Source organism: Sesamum indicum, linkage group LG1 (genome assembly GCF_000512975.1).
Source record: "Sesamum indicum cultivar Zhongzhi No. 13 linkage group LG1, S_indicum_v1.0, whole genome shotgun sequence".
NCBI classification, from domain to species: Eukaryota; Viridiplantae; Streptophyta; class Magnoliopsida; order Lamiales; family Pedaliaceae; genus Sesamum; species Sesamum indicum.
The window spans coordinates 9,733,076-9,750,384 of record NC_026145.1 but is presented as its reverse complement, the minus strand read 5'-3'; the positions used below and the strand labels follow the sequence as shown (position 1 = coordinate 9,750,384).

The window sequence follows — 17,309 nt, the reverse complement described above, 5'->3', positions numbered from 1 at the left end:
CGATGATCCATTCCTTTACTCAGGAGAGTAACCAAAGTCTAGCAAACACAGCAAAAGAACTGATTTTGATTCCTAAACACTTTAACAACAGTCAATAACCTTTTCGGAGTTCCCATCCTCAGCAAAGGTTGCAGGAACATATTTGAATTCTACCTAATTTCAGCTCCCAAAACCAAGCAAAATGAGCTTTGCTTCCTTCATTACAAATTCACGCCAAACGTTTAATGGGAGGAGACGGACCCGTGTCAGTCAGTGTTTCTATAAGTCTGGTTTACCATCTCTAACATGCTGCTAATCAAGGAGGATGGCAATGCCTGTAGAGACTGGATCGTTGCAAATGGATCTTGCGGAAGAGGTGTCTGAAAAATGCCCCAGGACATAGAAAAACTTCAGATCCTAACATGGGGGAAAGGGAATACGGAAATGTAATGAAACAAGAGCCAATTTCGTGACGATATCTCTCCAGGTTTTGTTTGGACAAGACTTCAGTGTGATTAGTTAAAAAAATATGATGATATCTTAAAATGAGAGGAAAAACCTGATTTGTCTCTGGCCCAATTCTTGGTACAATGGGAAAGCCTGATTCCCCTTGAAGGGAGTGACTAAAGTTGGAAAATCTTGAATATGTGGACGGCGCTACTGAATCAGAAGCTGGGCACAGGGCAGGAGCAACTGATTGAACTCCTGGTCCAAATGTTGGAGCTAAACCTGTTGCTGATAAATGCAATGCACTGAGATCAGACGGTGTGGATGGGAACATATTGGAACCTCTGCCAGAGAAAGGTATATCGTTTTCTCCTACTCCATGACCAATGCCCGTGTTGAGAATGGATCCTGATGCTCGCCTCAGAGGCATCTCGTGCGAACTCAGAGGCCAAACCTCTTGCTATGGACAAAACATAAAACATTAATATCATAGGACTTTAAGAAAACCAAAAGGAAATGTGGTTTGAATGAGTGAGGAAGAAGTATCCACGTCATCAGGGAAGTTATCTTTGATTATTAGATAAAGTACATTGACGCCCTTTGAAGTAGGTCAAATTACACAAATACTTTCTGTCTTTTGTAAAATTACAACTACATACTCTAAGGGGTGTTACTTGTTAGTATTAATATTTTTCAAGGGGTATTTGTGTAAACTTTGCATTTGAACAGAGAATTGGTTATAATTACAAATATAACCTTAGAGGTGTAGCTGTACTTTCACAAAAAACAGATAGCGTTAGTGAATTTCGTTCTAACCTCACGACCCAATGGGTGTCAATATAATTTATCCTTGATTATTTTCAATTGGTTCCAAATCTACTCAAGCAAGTATGTTAAGTGCTATAATTATGCATTTGAAGTACAGAACTTTCAAGTTATATGTTCTTAATCATTGAGAAATAAAATATACCAATATATATATATGAACACACACACACATAAATATATATAGAGTCAGAAGTACCAAGGAACACCATTAACAAATTCTTGCAGGTTCACATCATAAGAGTCAGAATATTAACTGCTAAAAACCCCATACATCATGGAACTTTCCAGGTTCTGAATCTTTCATTACAAAATAAAACACCAAAATAAGAAACGTACTTTTGCACCATAAGAACAAAAAATATACTGAATTAAATACGAGAGAAATGTAGATAACCTGAAGAGTCACATTTGAGAGGTGATGGGGATTGAAAGAAGTTGGTGGAAGGATTGAGTTGCTGGTAGATTCTTGGTGCAGGGGATGCGTGGAGCTAGGATGAAGAATCGATGATGGAATGACGCAAGGTGAAATAGTAGTGGGTGCAGGCGTCAAGAAAGGAATGGGACTATATGGAACCTGGAATCCCATTCCAATCCCGGCTTTCTCCAGCCTCCCGGGAGCAGACGAAGATGGCCTTTGAATACTGCTGTGAAACTGACCTGCAGCTGGCATATGTGCAATATGGGATGGATGGAATCCCATGGACAATACCTAATGCATATTTTTTCATATGACTGAATCGTTAAGCAGAGATGCATGGAAGAGTAGAGAATTAAGGTGAGGAAAGAAAGAAGAAAAGAGAGTAGTGTTACTTGAAATTGAGATTGTAGAGATTTGATGTGCCTAATAGCCTGATCCAGAAGAGATGCTTGATCCGACTGCAATGCATCAAAGTATAATAATATTTTGGTTGGTAATCGGAGTAGCCACGTCCTTATGCATGTGAAAGAAAAGAAAGCAGACTATATATGATATGAGCCCACACCACTACTTCACTAGATGGAGTTAAAGATGATATTCATGCTTGCAGATTAAGACAGTTGTTCTGTAGTTGGCCCTGTCAAGTCAATTACGTACGTAGTACGTAGAGTGTACGTAGTGTTGTCCATTTTCTAAACTGCATGCATGCAAGAGGCCAAACCAGCCTGTCACTTATATATGTCTTGTCTATATAAGAAACAAACATGGATCTTAATTTCTTCTTCTTGTTGTTGTACTAGTCTTACGATGAAGCAGCTCCTCCTCGCCCAGCCCAGACTGTAGCTAGGTGTCTCAATGTAAGTCTTGTGCCCTTTTTACTTTCTTGTACGTACCTTGCTATATATATGCTATTAATTAATCTCATCTTCTGTTTAAATGAATTTAGTGTTTCCATTTTCATTATAGCTAGATTTTTGCATTTTCTATTTTCAGTTTCTTGAATGGAATACGCTGTCTACATGTACATCTCGTGTATAACATAAGTTATATTGACATCTACAAGTTACGTAATCGAACAATCCCATGTAAAGATAACATATAAAGATTCTAATTTTTCAAATCAAACATAATTGTGCAAAATATTTTTTTAGTCCCATAAAAACAAGGGTAGGATTTTTTTTGGTACTACAACTATCGTACGTGACGCTTTTAGTCCCATAAAACTCATATCACGTTTTTTTAGTCTCAAAATTGTGATTTTGGGCCTTTTCAGTCCCAAAATTGCAATGTTTTTTTAGTCTCAAACAATGCCTTTTTAGTCCTAAAATCACAACATATGTGACTTTTTGGACTAAAATCTAATAAGGGTAGGCTTTCCACTCGCTTAGCTCGCCACTGGCGTGGATCGGCGTATCTGGTTCGGCTAGGGCGCTTGAGAGCGAAAACACTTCCCCAGTTTAGATCGATTTTTCGTTAGTTAAGCCCTGCTGGCTGTGAAAACATCGCCCACGCAATGTAACGAACATGGGCAATGAAGGAAGTATCGATAGTAGCATCAGAAACATCGATGGTTTCATTACTGAGGTAGACCAAATCTATCGCTTCTGGTCGTTACCTGATTATGAGTTTTATGAAATTTTTAGTCTCAAAATTGTGATTTTGGGCCTTTTCAGTCCCAAAATTGCAATGTTTTTTTAGTCTCAAACAATGCCTTTTTAGTCCTAAAATCACAACATATGTGACTTTTTGGACTAAAATCTAATAAGGGTAGGCTTTCCACTCGCTTAGCTCGCCACTGGCGTGGATCGGCGTATCTGGTTCGGCTAGGGCGCTTGAGAGCGAAAACACTTCCCCAGTTTAGATCGATTTTTCGTTAGTTAAGCCCTGCTGGCTGTGAAAACATCACCCACGCAATGTAACGAACATGGGCAATAAAGGAAGTATCGATAGTAGCATCAGAAACATCGATGGTTTCATTACTGAGGTAGACCAAATCTATCGCTTCTGGTCGTTACCTGATTATGAGTTTTATGAAACTAAAAGCGACACCAACCAAAGTTGTGATACCAAAACAAATTTTATACTTATAGGACTAAAAGCATTTTGCCCAACATAGTTTTATGTTGTATATAATTTCCCTAAATACATCCATAAATATCATAAATTTCTTGTACAAAGACTAGACTGTAAACTTGAATTACACGATAAATATGTATATTTGATATATAATTAATGTACAATATACAAAAAGAAAAATTATCACACTTGATTATAATTGATCGAGTTGAACTAAATCTGATTTAAATAAAAAAAAAAAAATTCATCAAACATATATATATTGAATCCCCTAAAAGCCAAAAAGACAGTAGCAGTAGACTAGTAGTAGTAGTAGTAGTACCTTGGAGGCAGTGGTGGGCAACAGCTCCTTAAGACTAGTCAATTTTTCCCTCATCCGATCCCTGCGCCTCTGTCCAACTCATAATTACTTACCAGTTAATATTGTTAACTTGAGAGTAGTAAACAAAAAATAAAGACCAACTCCACCAAAAACAGGTCATAAAATTAGCATCTTTATGATTTCACCTCTATATTATTTACCAGTTATATTCATTAATAGCATCAAAATTAATTCAAATTATATTAATAAATGTCATTATAAGCTAATTATTATAATAACCCTTTACGATGTATATTTAATTAATTAGCAATCCCTAGTTAAGACAAAAATTAATTTTGGGTTGGAAGTTATTAATTACATACACATGTTGGTGTCTGAAATATAATTTCATAATCAAATAGCTAAATATACAAGAGATATTGAAACCCTGCTGAAGATCATTAATCTTGAACCCTAATCTTAATTATAGCTCTCATTGGGTACTAATAAGAGAGCAAAGTATAACAAAAAAAAAATAAAATAAAAGGGTTGAACCCAAGTAATTAATTAATTAAATGACTTCATGGATTACGTATATGGAGTAGTAATTAAATATTTCTTGAATTTAAATATATATAGATATATATATGGTGAGGTAGGTAGGTCACTCACCCTCTCACAAGATACATGTACTTGAGCGGAACGGCTAGTTTTACAATGCTTCCTCATCTTCCATTCTCTCCCTTCATCATCATATTTTCCCTATACATTACAAAATCAAATCACATGAACAAATTATTAATATTTGGCTAACATATACATAATTCGAGAAATTGAAATATTAGATATTTTCCCTAATTTTCCTTGTTAATTATTTGGGTAATTAAACATTAATATTAAAAGACTCACATCACGATCACGATCACGATCACCATCGCATTCCATTCGAAGACGCTTTGTGGATGAGGCATCCAACTTGTTTTTGGATTCTCCCAGCTGCTCATCAGGATCCCTTAATATGGGATGGAGCTCCACATTTGACACAAACTTGATCAAATCTTGGGGTATCTCACCACCACTAGATTTTGCATTTTTTGAAACAACTTGATTACAATAATTAGCCTCATCGTGACTTGAGTTTCGCCCACTCATCGTAATTCTCTTGTACCACAACTACTTAGATACTTGTAAAAAAAATAATTAATAATATGGAAAATAGAGAGAGAAAATAGTAGGGGAGAAGGCAAGGAAGCAGATAACGTGCATGAACATTGAATTTCTAGTCTGATATTTATATAGAATGTGTGTGCAAGGGAATTAATTGTATAAGTACCCATTACTTGAAATGTTTATACCAAAAAAATAAAACATTATGCGCAGGTCTATTTCAAGTGGGATTTTTACTACTATTATTAATTTACTTTTGAAAAACTTGTGCATATAAAGGCGTACTTGTCAGGTTGTGTGGTTTATTCTTGGTTTTGGTAGGCAATGATATGATGCCTGTTCACAGTTCACCCAATTAAATCAATAATTACAGAATAAATATAATAGGCTTATAATTTATGTGATTGGTCGTTTTTTTTAATTATTTATTAATCATACTTTAAGTTTATTACACTTATAATGTAATGATTCGGGCTCGACCAAATCTCACCTAGAATTTTCCACCTTACTATATATCCAAGGTACGTGTAAGATTTGTGTAGAAATCGTCTGGAAGTTGCCAAGAATATCTTCATACATAAGAAACCATGCATTTCTCCACATAAATAACAGCCGAGAGAGAGAAGGACAACGAATAAAATCGATAGTTGAAGTGCGAGGCCAGAAAAATTAAAAAAAATAACCCTATCCTATATATTTCAAGAAATTAATCAACAATTATAAATATGTATATATATATATTATTTTTGTATAAGTCTTGCATTTTTATTTTCAATTTTTTCACGCAAAGAGAAAACGATTTTGTTCCTATGATTTCCTTCTATATATAATAATAATAATAATAATATGTTTACGTTTTTAGAAAAGAAATAATTTATTCTCTATATATCTGATGGCTTTTGGCAATCAAATCTAATGGCGTTTTTCGATCCATAGTAAAGTATTATTAGCTACAACATTAACGATTATGACTAAAATTCATGCTAAATAACTATTATTATTTATGGTTAAATAAAATTGAAATAAAAAATTAAATTTTTCACCGTGAAAAAATTAGTTGTCACGGCTAAGAGCCATGGTAAAAATATTTATCATAATTTTTAGCTCTGACAAATGTTTTAGTTACCCTCGCAAAAATCACATTCAAAAATCGTTACATGGCCATCAATAATTATATACTACGACTATTTATTATTATTAACGATATTTAAATGTTGTAATTATTTTAGTGTATAAACCACATTAGAAAATTTACGATACATCGACTCTATTTGTACTAACACGAAACTTTAAAATTTAGTCCAAAATTTAGTATATATAATTTTATTATGATTAGAATATTTCACCATATTATAAATAATATTTTAACCCCTGAAATAATAATTTTTAAAAATGGTGGTACATTTGTTTGAATGTTGAGACATAGTATTACACATGTCAGGAGGGTGAGGCATGTGCTTGATTGTTTGATTGTCGACGTGTCGAATAATGAAGAACAAATGTTGAGTCATCCCACATTCTGTTATCAGTCTGCTCTCTCTATTTTGTTAGTTTCTCAGAATGAGTAGTAATTTTAATTCATTGTCAGGATTTAAATTCTTTCCACCACTCTACTCTTTGGCCCTCCGTAGTTGATAAAGGGTGCTGCTGCTCATTTTCATCAGGATTCTTATTCCATTTCTTTCTATATATTTCTCTGTGTTAATTATATCTACCTAATATACTTTCGCTATATAATTTCTACGTGCATATAATAAATAATTTTTATATTTATAATATGTTATGAATAAAAATAAAATATATAAACCAATAAATTATATTTTAAACGTATTACAATTAATTTTTAAAATTATCTAATTAAGGGTGTAATTATCATATTTAAAAATTAATACGACAATGTGATTTAAAACATTTAAAACAAAATTCTTCAACGCTTACTGACGGTAGTGTAAATAACACCATCGTATTAATTTTTAAATAAAATCATTATATTTCCACTTAGATAATTTTTAAGGATAAATTATATTTCGTCATTTTTAATTGTATCTGTTTTTACACTTTATCCTTTAAATTTTTTTTTAATGTCGACTTACCATCTCAACTTTGCAAAATTTAATTGACAGAAAAAAATTTAGACTCCAAAATATAAAAACAATCATAACTTGGATGCAATATGTAATCAACCCATTTTAAAAACTAATCATAACTATTTTTCTTCCCACAAAAGTAACTCAAAAAAATACAAGAAACAAAATTAATTTATTGATTAATGTATGATTTGAAAAAGTTGAATAAGTTAGTTATGTTATTAATTTAAGGATATTTTTTACTTCACAAAAAAATAATTCAGCGGTATCATCAACCTCAATTTGTAAGTATGGAAGCTCTTTTCTTTTTATATTAATTAGTTGTTATATATTGCACGCAGTTCCTACATACATATAATAAATAATTTTTTAAACTTTAAAATATATGATAAATAAAAATAAAAATATATTATATTGACCATAAAATTAAAGTTTGTGATCATCAAATTAAAGTTTAATTGACCATTAAAAGAAAAAAAAGAAAATATTGTTGCATATATGGTATTCTATATTATGGATTGGGTTCAAGTCCTGCGAATATAATTACATGCTTACTTATATAATGGATTTTTTTTAATTAAACGTATTTATTTATTTGAAATTTCGATATAATTTAATTAAAGGTATTGAATAATTTAATGATAAACTATTATGAAAAAAAGATGTATATATATATATATATATATATTGATGAGTTGAGGTTTGGAAATCGAGTTATCATTATAAATAAAGATGAATTTATAGTAGAGTTTAATTGATAATAGTTCTAAAACATTAATATATGGTAGCAAATGTTTTGAAATTTCCTATCAATATATAGTAAAACAAGAAATAATTAATATAGTGTAATAAATTAAAATAAATGGGATAGAAAATTCATACGTACACGAAAACTTCCTCGGTGGGCCGCCACCCATTTGAGTGCTATTCATACATACACATCTCTGCTGCGCCATCGTAGAAAAATTTAAATGGCGACGGCGGCGATGGGTCGGAGGGACTCGGTGTGAGCAACAAGGAGGAAATGATGGGGAGAGACAAGGTGGTGATGGGTGGACGTGGAAGATGTAAATGGCTACAACTGCGCCCCCTCACTCCCACTATACACTTGTCATCACCGCTTCCCAAAACTACAGGGCCCTTTGATTTGAAGGTTGTCCGCATCCAGACTTAAACCCAAATTCCGACCCAAACCCAATATTTGTAAAGTTACGCCCACAACATTGTCAGCTAATCCAATTGCTTCTCCTCCTAAGTTACTACACCACATCCACTAAGGAATGTTCAAACCAATCATGTGCTACTGCAGTAGAGGTAATAGGTAAATTTAATTATATCATAAGCTGCTCATTTCTTTTACGGGAAAAACGCAGACAACCCTTTGTAATACTGCAAATTATCAAAATATTTTCGTATTAAAAAAAAATAGCAATTTATTTATTTTTATTTTTTAAAATATAATATTTGATCCCATCTATTTTTTAAAATGAAGCAATTTACTTTTCTTTCTAAAGAAGTAAACGGCTTTATTTTAAACAATACAAAAAGACAAACTGTTATAATTTTTTGTAAAAAGATATTTTGCTCATTTGCAATTAATATTCTTTCTTTTATAATTTTGGTGGTACTAAAAAAATTCTGTATAAATGAATTATACCATCATTGATTTGTTCCTTGTTTGGAAACCAATTATGTGGAATTATCAACTTTACTAAAATTAGATTTGAAAACATATTAATTAAAGTAGTAGTAATAAATGTTGAAAGAATGATTTATTAGTTTTTGGGGTTGGTTGGTAAACATAAATTAGCGGCTAAAGCTGTAAGCCATCCCTATAGTGGCCCATGAGGTACCACCTCCTCCTCCTCTGCTTTGTAATAAAGTCCGAGTGACATGACATTCCACGACATGCACAATCACATGCCCCACCCAATTTCTCGTTTTCTAAAATCCCCATCTCCCCATACTTTATTGTTGCTTTAGACACAGAAATTAAAATTATCCATCAAATGTAATTTTTTTTCCACATCGGAATTAAGTTCTAATCATATGCAGAAAGTATCCAAATTTCTCTGCTAGTTTTATGAAGTGACTGCTTATGATATTTGCTATACATTATAATTATATTTTTACTTAATATATATTATTATTTCAAGTTATTTGATGACGACAAGTAAGTACTATTTATGTATCTAATTAGTACGTCTAATTGTAATAATAATAATTAAAAAAAAGTATCATCTTAATTGGTATACGGATTAAAGTTGAACACACATCATGTCTTTCACTATTATTTTACGTATAATTATTGGTTAAAAAAATTACAATCCAATGAACTTTACTAAAACATTTGCTTACAATTTTCATATTATTGATGATTAATTAAGAGGCATGTGTTGGAATCATGGTATTAGTCGAGATTATTAACATAATCTTGAATTATGTATTATGTTATCACTCAACGGTCCAGCACTTTAAAGACATCCTAGACTGTCAATCTGCACTTTCCTTTCAATTTGGTCTGTATTTTTGCTTTCTGGCTCTTATCAAAGAGACATAATTAGAAGATTAGTTTAAATTTAATCCAAACTTTGTGCAAATTGTCATGCTCCAACTTTTGGGTCTCAATTTAGAGATAATTATAATGTTTTAGACTTTAATAATAAACAAATCATTGTTCTTTTTAAAATCGTAAACTATGAAAAATACGTATATATTCTCGTCGTATTTAGTGGTGTTGGTCAAACAAAATATTTAAATGTGAAACACAAAGTAATTTTTTTTTCTTTTTTACATAAAATAATGTATACATATAGTGAAAAAATAAATAGTCACTGGTAAAATTAAATATTGTTTACTTGGTTGGGTTCTGAACTTTCTATAGTTTAATTGCTGTATATTGTTGGTATTAATGAATAATAAAGGCACTTCTTGGTTTGTTAAACAAAAGCCTAATGGCATGGCATGGGAACCAAAATGCCCAACTTTCTAAACCAAAATGTCATGGGAACTTCCCTTTATGCAAAATCACAAATCACATCCTACATATCTAAATTAAATTCAATTATATCAAGATGCTTGTGGTTCTAGTAAAATTATAAATATATCTTTTGAGTCTTGTGATTGTAATTTATATTGATAATTTTACATATAAAAAATTATATGAATGATTTTTAAAATAAATTACATTAACACCCCATCAAGAAACATATTTATGATTTTTTGTAAAAAATAAAATATTTGTATAATTAAACTGTATAATGCGTGGACATTTTGAAAAATTATTCGATATAGTATCGAATACGAACACGGTTCAGATATGTATTGGACGTGGCATTCGTGTGTTTAAAAATATAAAACAAAAACAAGGATATTGCGTCGGACATACCAGATATGGCTTGGACATATTTGGGATGTCTATAAGAAAAACAAAAGGGAAAAAAAATAATTCACCCATCTCAGCCTAAAAAAATTGAGATGAAAGTATTAAAAATTCAAGAGATGAGAATGATGATTCAACTAATTAGAATGATTTACAAATTTTTAATTTCATATTTTTTAAAATGAACTTGTTGTATATTTTTTAAGCTACATTTGATTAAAAAATTAGATATAAGACGTGCTTATATTTTATCTTGATATTTTTTATATTGCATATATTAATTTCATAAAAAATTAAGAACATATATAATTAAAAAATATATTATATATAATCATATTAATACCGTATCGTGTCTTAAATTTTAATGATTTTTTGTATGGTTGTGTATGTGTCCATGTATCATAAATTAAACTTAACCTTTGTTTGATTTATAAAAAATGGAAAGAAGAAACGCCCATTCCCGTTCCCATTCGTATCCCCATTCCCTTTCGTATTCCCAATTCCACCATAACAGATAGAGAAATCTACTACAAACAGTAGAGAGTTGTTTATTTCACCAAGAGAGCTGGAGTTGGAGGCAGAGGCAGTAGAGCTTCTTTTTCGTTTTTTCCACTGTTGTTTCCTCTTTCCTAAAAACTAATCTATTTTCCCAAGGTTCCTTTCGGGCTTTTGCCCTTTGCTGAGCTGAACACAACAACTTTACCTTTTCCCCAGAACGACTTTCTTCTCTTTTTTGCTCTTCTCCATACTCCCATCCCCACTGTCAAACCTTTCACACTCTCACTCACTCTGTGAGCCACAATTCAATCTCTAAGCTTCTTTCTTTTTCCTACCTACTGCACAAAGGTAAGTTCTAAAGAACCCATCTTCTTTTCTTGGAGATGGTAGCTTTTCTTGCTTTCTTGGTTTTAATCTTGTGTAGTTGTTGTGGTGTTGTTTTTGTGAGTTCTTTGAACGATGAAGGTGCAGCTCTGCTGTCATTCAAGCAGTCCATTAAGGAAGACCCTGAGGGGTCACTTACTAATTGGAACTACTCTGATGAAACCCCTTGTTCATGGAATGGCATTACATGCAAGGACCAAAGAGTTGTCTCTGTTAGCATACCTAAGAAGAAACTCTCTGGGTTTCTTTCTTCCTCTCTTGGATCTCTCTCTGAGCTTAGGCATGTGAATTTAAGGAACAACAAGTTGTTTGGAGGGTTGCCCTCCGAGCTTTTCAAGCCTCAGGGGCTCCAAAGTTTGGTGCTTTATGGAAATTTCTTTTCTGGGACTTTGCCATTTGAGGTTGGCAATCTTCAATACCTTCAGACTTTAGATTTATCACAGAATTTCTTTAATGGGTCATTGCCTGCATCACTGCTTCAGTGCAAAAGGTTGAGGAATCTTGAGCTTAGTCATAATAATTTTAGTGGTTCTTTGCCTAATGGTTTTGGGAAAAACTTGGTTTTGTTGGAAAAGCTTGATCTTTCATTCAATGTCTTTGGTGGTCCTATTCCTGGTGACTTGGGTTATCTCTCTAATTTGCAAGGGACTGTTGACTTATCTCATAATATGTTTAATGGCTCAATTCCAGCCAGTCTTGGTAATCTTCCTGAGAAAGTTTACATTGATCTCACTTATAACAGATTAAGCGGTCCAATTCCACAAAGTGGTGCTCTAATTAATAGAGGGCCGACCGCCTTTATTGGCAACCCGGGCCTTTGTGGTCCTCCATTGAAGAATCTGTGTTCTTCTGATAGCGAGGCAAGTTCACCTTCCTCATTCCCTTACTTACCTAGTAACTACCCACCCCAAGGTGGAGGAAAGGTTGGTGGTAGACGGGGGCTGAGTAAAGGCACTGTGGTTGCTATTATTGTGGGTGATGTAATTGGTATTTGTGTTATTGGCTTGTTATTCTCGTATTGTTACTCGAGGATTTGCCGTTGTGGCAAGAGGAAGGATGAAAATGGTTATGGTTTCGAGAAGGGAGGTAAAGGAAGGAAGGAATGTCTATGCTTCAGGAAGGATGAGTCGGAGACTTTATCTGAAAATGTAGAGCAGTATGATCTAGTGCCGTTGGACGCACAGGTGGCATTTGATCTTGATGAGCTCCTGAAGGCATCTGCTTTTGTCCTTGGTAAGAGTGGAATTGGAATTGTGTACAAAGTGGTGCTTGAGGATGGGCTTACCTTGGCTGTCCGAAGACTGGGCGAAGGAGGTTCACAAAGGTTTAAAGAATTCCAGACTGAAGTTGAAGCTATTGGAAAGCTGAGACACCCAAACATTGTCACTCTCAAAGCTTATTATTGGTCAGTAGATGAGAAGCTGCTAATATATGATTTCATACCAAATGGGAATCTTGGTACTGCAATCCATGGTTAGTTTGAAAAAACCCTACCCAGTTTATCATGTTTCTATTGTGATTTTGATGACTTTTTTGTTTACTTAATGGAACCTGAATTTGTATATTGTGCTAATGTCCTCAGGCAAGCCTGGACTGGTAGCTTTTACGCCTCTTTCATGGTCTGTGCGATTGAAAATAATGAAAGGAGTCGCAAAAGGCCTGGTTTATCTGCACGAGTACAGTCCCAAGAAATATGTTCATGGAGATCTAAAGCCATCAAATATATTACTTGGACACAATATGGAGCCGAAAATCTCTGATTTTGGCCTCGGCCGCCTAGCTAATATAGCAGGTGGATCCCCAACCTTGCAATCCAGTCGAATGGTCTCTGAAAAGCCCCAGCGAGGGCCACAGAGCAGTTCAGCTTCAGATGCAGCAACAGTTGCTTCCGTCTCTTCCTTCAGCTCCTACTATCACGCTCCTGAGTCGCTGAAAGTAGTGAAACCATCACAAAAGTGGGATATCTACTCATACGGAGTGATTTTATTGGAGATGATTACTGGAAGATCACCATTAGTCCAAGTTGGTAACTCAGAAATGGATCTTGTCCAATGGATGCAACTATGCATTGAAGAGAAGAAACCCGTGTCCGACGTATTAGACCCAAACTTAGCTCAAGATGCCGATAAAGAAGAAGAGATGATCGCCGTTCTGAAGATTGCAATGGCATGCACGAACATCAGCCCCGAAAAAAGACCTTCGATGAGGCATGTCTCCGACGCACTGGAAAGACTGCCACTCCCCTCTGACTGATCTGGTCCAAGGATTCACTTCTTTATTTACCACATAGAAGTTGTCATTTGAAGTGGAAAAACTTGAAAATACGAGGAATGATTGGCATTATTGTAAAATGGGCATATGAAGGAGGGCATAATCGCACCCGTGTTCACGAGAAGTTTGAGTTATGTCTGAAATCTCCTTTTGTGATGGCCAGAACAGCCTAGATTGTGGTTTAAGAGCATGGTGTTATAGGTTGTGACTGTGTTGTGTTAGCTCACGTCTGTATATGCACGAGAATGCTTATTCACTTGTCTTCTTCTTGTTCTTATTGGTACATCTTCTTGTTTGGTGGTTGTTCCGTTGATGAGTTTGTCCTGTGTGTTTGTTCTTGTTCAACTTTTGCTCATTTGGCATGTGAACAATCCAATCTATGGATTTTGCCGGTGTCGGTGGCAGTGACAAGTCTTGCTCTCCTCCTCTAAGCTTTTCTAAGTGGACCTTTGCCCTCATCCCTATTTATTAAAATTGAGCGTAAAAATTAACAAACACTCACAATTAAGCCATCTCAGCTGTGGAATCTGTATTATTTATACTGATGTGACGTAATTTACAAATTGGGTGATAAGAAAAATTTTGACTTTATCTACAGGGCTGGCTGGTGAAAGATCAAATAGATGCATGTTTTTAGACTAGTCATGAGCTCACACTTATTTCTTCAAGTCAGCAAACATTCAAAGAAGAATGGGTGAAGTTGCAAAGTTCTAACAAGAATTTAATGCATTGCCCTTTAGGGATATGGTCTAATTTAATGCTAAAGATTCTTGAATTCATTGCTTTGAATTTTATTTTTACAGAGTGTTTTGGGCATTATTGGGTTAATTAATTTAGGGATAATCATGCTCTCCTTCTCTAAGGTTTGGAGTAATTACACATAAATCGTTTGTAATGTGGAAAATTACATCTACACATTTAAGATTTGTTTCTATCTAACAAATAAGTCCCTCCATCAGTCATAATTCACCGAATTTGCTGATATTAATAATAAATCCAGAAAAAAAAATCAGTATTAGCCCCTGATTAACTTATTGTTGACTTATTACAGGTTAAATAAATATTTTTATGATAAAAAAAATTATTTGACCTACAATTAGTCAGTAATCAGTCAATCGATTGTAAATATCAATCTTCATTCATTTTTTTTTTTTTTATTAGAATCAGCAAATTCAGTGAATTTTGACTAATGGGGGGAAGTTCGAGCAATCGCTGCTGTTTCCCTTGAATTTACGAACTGTCCCTAACTTCTATTTCTGTAGCAATGCCGTTGTGACTAAGACGTTTTGGACTAACGCAAACCCCAGATGTCGTTTCCGAGGTTGCTAAGGGTCAAATGTGTAATGTCCAACTTGTTTTATTATTTTGAATATTATCGTTTAATAATATGTGATTAGAAATAATTTGCTAACCACTTTATTTTCTGTGTGTAGGATGGTTATTGTGATATTTCGAATGGATAGATCCCTTTATGTGTGATTGTAGTGTGGTTATAATTCCTAATTTATTGAAGAAGATCAATAGTTACGAGAAGAAGGTTGCTGAAATTGATAAGCTACGAATCCAACTAAGTTGAGCAAAACAAGATAAGAAAAATATTACAATTTGGCGGTGTTCTTATTTGTTATCATTGTGGTTATGATATTATGTGACTTTGATAAAGTTGGTAAGCAAAATATGTTGGAGATTGGTAGTTGACGAGATCACTCGTGCATAGAGAATAGGCGTGTAGAAGTATTATGTGTTTTGTATTTCCTAGCTTGTGACATGTAGAACACTTCTACGTATTGTCAATCAACTATTTTATTTGCTACTATGTTCACGTGAATTGAAATGCATTACGGCGTATTGCACTAGAAAATACCTTTACGCTTGTATATATGTATAAATAAGAGTTTGGAGTTGATTGTGCTATGTGATTTATTGTGTATTCAAATATTAAAAATGGTTGGGGATGCCGTTAGGTTGCAACGTATGATGTTTTACGACTCAAACTGGACTGCTGCAATGGAAAAAAAACCTTCAAGGATACTCTTGTACAATAGATTTCACTCGGTCTAGATGAGCCCGGATACCCGGATTCGTATTCCACACGTCAAGCAATGCGTGAAACCAACCGAGAGCAAGGACTATCATTGGAGTACACGTTTTATGAATCCGGAGTGAGACATTTGTTTAATCGGCGCCATACTCGACGCTTCTCTTCTTCGCTCCTGCAGATGCATCTCTCTCTCTCTCTAGACACACACACGCACTCACAGAGACCCCCAAACTATCATTCGCACTGCTGATTTTTTCTGGTAATTGTATAATTCGAATTTACAGTCGAACTTTAGATTTGAGAGTTTTTGGTTTGGTGTTTTGCTGCCCATTTTTGTTTATATATGTCTATACATAATGCATTATTTAAAATTGCTTTTTAAGGAAGATGAGATTATTTATACTTCTTCCTTCCAATATCTACAAGTTTCACTGCCAATGGAAAACGAAGGTGTCAGTGGAATGGCAAAACGCATGAAAGCTTCTGTATGTCTTATGCCCTGCCGCTCTTTACAAGCATTTAGATGTCGAGAAGAGATCAGGAGTATATTTTGTTATCCTATTACTGACAGGTGGAGGATAAGGAGACCTTGGTGGAAGGTGGATCGATTGTACAGGTTCCTGGTGAAGATAACGATCCAAGAGCTTCGAATTCCGAACAAGTGGAGATGGAGATTGCTCACATTCTCGAGAAGATCAATAACTTCACTCAAATGGTAAATTCTACAAATGTCGGTTCTGAAAATTTTGTAGTTTTCATCTGAACAGGAGAGTCCACGACTCTCAAGAAATACCTTGTTTGATATATACTTCATACGTGAATTTCTGGAACAATTTTGTTGGAATATGTATGCCTCTGATTGCTTTTTGTAAAGGTGTCCGAGCTGCTAGAATCAGGGAAGTCAATGCTAAAGGAACTGAGCAATGAATTTGAAGAACGGATGATTTTGTAAGTAAAAAGAAGTAAAAACTGGCTTCGAGTTACTGGAAATGAGGATTTCCTACATATTATGACTCTTATTTGTTGACAGAATACACAAGGAACAGATGGAAAAGTGGCAGGGGGAGATCAAGGAACTTCGCTTACTTGATGCTGCTAATGAGGAGATTGATGCTCTTTTGAACAATGCTAAGTACCTACTAGAGAACATTCATGGTGGATCCTGAGATAATGTATGACAAGGGATAAACAGAAGATCCAAATCTGCAGCTTACCCCTGGAACAATTCAAGCACCTGTTGCAGTATATTAGTTGTAGTATCAGTATGACCTAAATATGGCACTGGTACTGCATGAGTGGTTTGCGATTAATTCCTCTGTCATTTTACTGAATTTCAATCAGGATATCAATGCTTATACAAGTGAGTTAGGATTTCAAGATACTGAAATTGTGTTTTAATTTTTACGAATTACATGAGATATTGGATGCAT

The 17,309-nt window shown here is 34.1% G+C and overlaps 3 protein-coding genes across 3 annotated transcripts; 2 read left to right on the top strand and 1 right to left on the bottom strand.

Moving 5' to 3' along the window:
- On the bottom strand, positions 11 to 8,498 carry LOC105160561 (transcription factor bHLH119-like). The gene is made up of 8 exons (XM_011078005.2): positions 8,190 to 8,498; positions 4,959 to 5,233; positions 4,722 to 4,811; positions 4,071 to 4,139; positions 2,065 to 2,130; positions 1,649 to 1,963; positions 539 to 886; positions 11 to 359 (listed from the first exon to the last, which is right to left on the bottom strand). The coding sequence occupies exons 2-8, from the start codon at positions 5,199 to 5,201 to the stop codon at positions 246 to 248; spliced, it is 1,245 nt and encodes a 414-aa protein (XP_011076307.1). The 5' UTR covers positions 5,202 to 5,233; positions 8,190 to 8,498; the 3' UTR covers positions 11 to 245.
- Positions 11,166 to 14,249, top strand: LOC105160552 (receptor protein kinase-like protein ZAR1). Its single transcript, XM_011077984.2, has 2 exons — positions 11,166 to 13,040; positions 13,150 to 14,249. Exons 1-2 carry the CDS (start codon positions 11,567 to 11,569, stop codon positions 13,818 to 13,820), a joined length of 2,145 nt encoding a protein of 714 aa, XP_011076286.1. The 5' UTR covers positions 11,166 to 11,566; the 3' UTR covers positions 13,821 to 14,249.
- Positions 15,795 to 17,178, top strand: LOC105160542. The gene is made up of 5 exons (XM_011077973.2): positions 15,795 to 16,138; positions 16,306 to 16,364; positions 16,451 to 16,594; positions 16,754 to 16,827; positions 16,910 to 17,178. The coding sequence occupies exons 2-5, from the start codon at positions 16,317 to 16,319 to the stop codon at positions 17,043 to 17,045; spliced, it is 402 nt and encodes a 133-aa protein (XP_011076275.1). The 5' UTR covers positions 15,795 to 16,138; positions 16,306 to 16,316; the 3' UTR covers positions 17,046 to 17,178.

Bases quoted from the DNA above. Each gene is read 5' to 3' on its own strand.
- LOC105160561 (XM_011078005.2), bottom strand. From the start codon at position 5,201: ATGAGTGGGCGAAACTCAAGTCACGATGAGGCTAATTATTGTAATCAA. The intron at 2,131-4,070 runs GTACTACTACTA...GATGCATTGCAG, and splicing joins TGCCCACCACTGCCTCCAAG to TCGGATCAAGCATCTCTTCT. The intron at 360-538 runs GTTTTTCCTCTC...GGCATTTTTCAG, and splicing joins TTGGGCCAGAGACAAATCAG to ACACCTCTTCCGCAAGATCC.
- LOC105160542 (XM_011077973.2), top strand. From the start codon at position 16,317: ATGGAAAACGAAGGTGTCAGTGGAATGGCAAAACGCATGAAAGCTTCT. The intron at 16,595-16,753 runs GTAAATTCTACA...CTTTTTGTAAAG, and splicing joins TCAATAACTTCACTCAAATG to GTGTCCGAGCTGCTAGAATC. The intron at 16,828-16,909 runs GTAAGTAAAAAG...ATTTGTTGACAG, and splicing joins TTTGAAGAACGGATGATTTT to AATACACAAGGAACAGATGG.
- LOC105160552 (XM_011077984.2), top strand. From the start codon at position 11,567: ATGGTAGCTTTTCTTGCTTTCTTGGTTTTAATCTTGTGTAGTTGTTGT. The intron at 13,041-13,149 runs GTTAGTTTGAAA...TAATGTCCTCAG, and splicing joins TCTTGGTACTGCAATCCATG to GCAAGCCTGGACTGGTAGCT.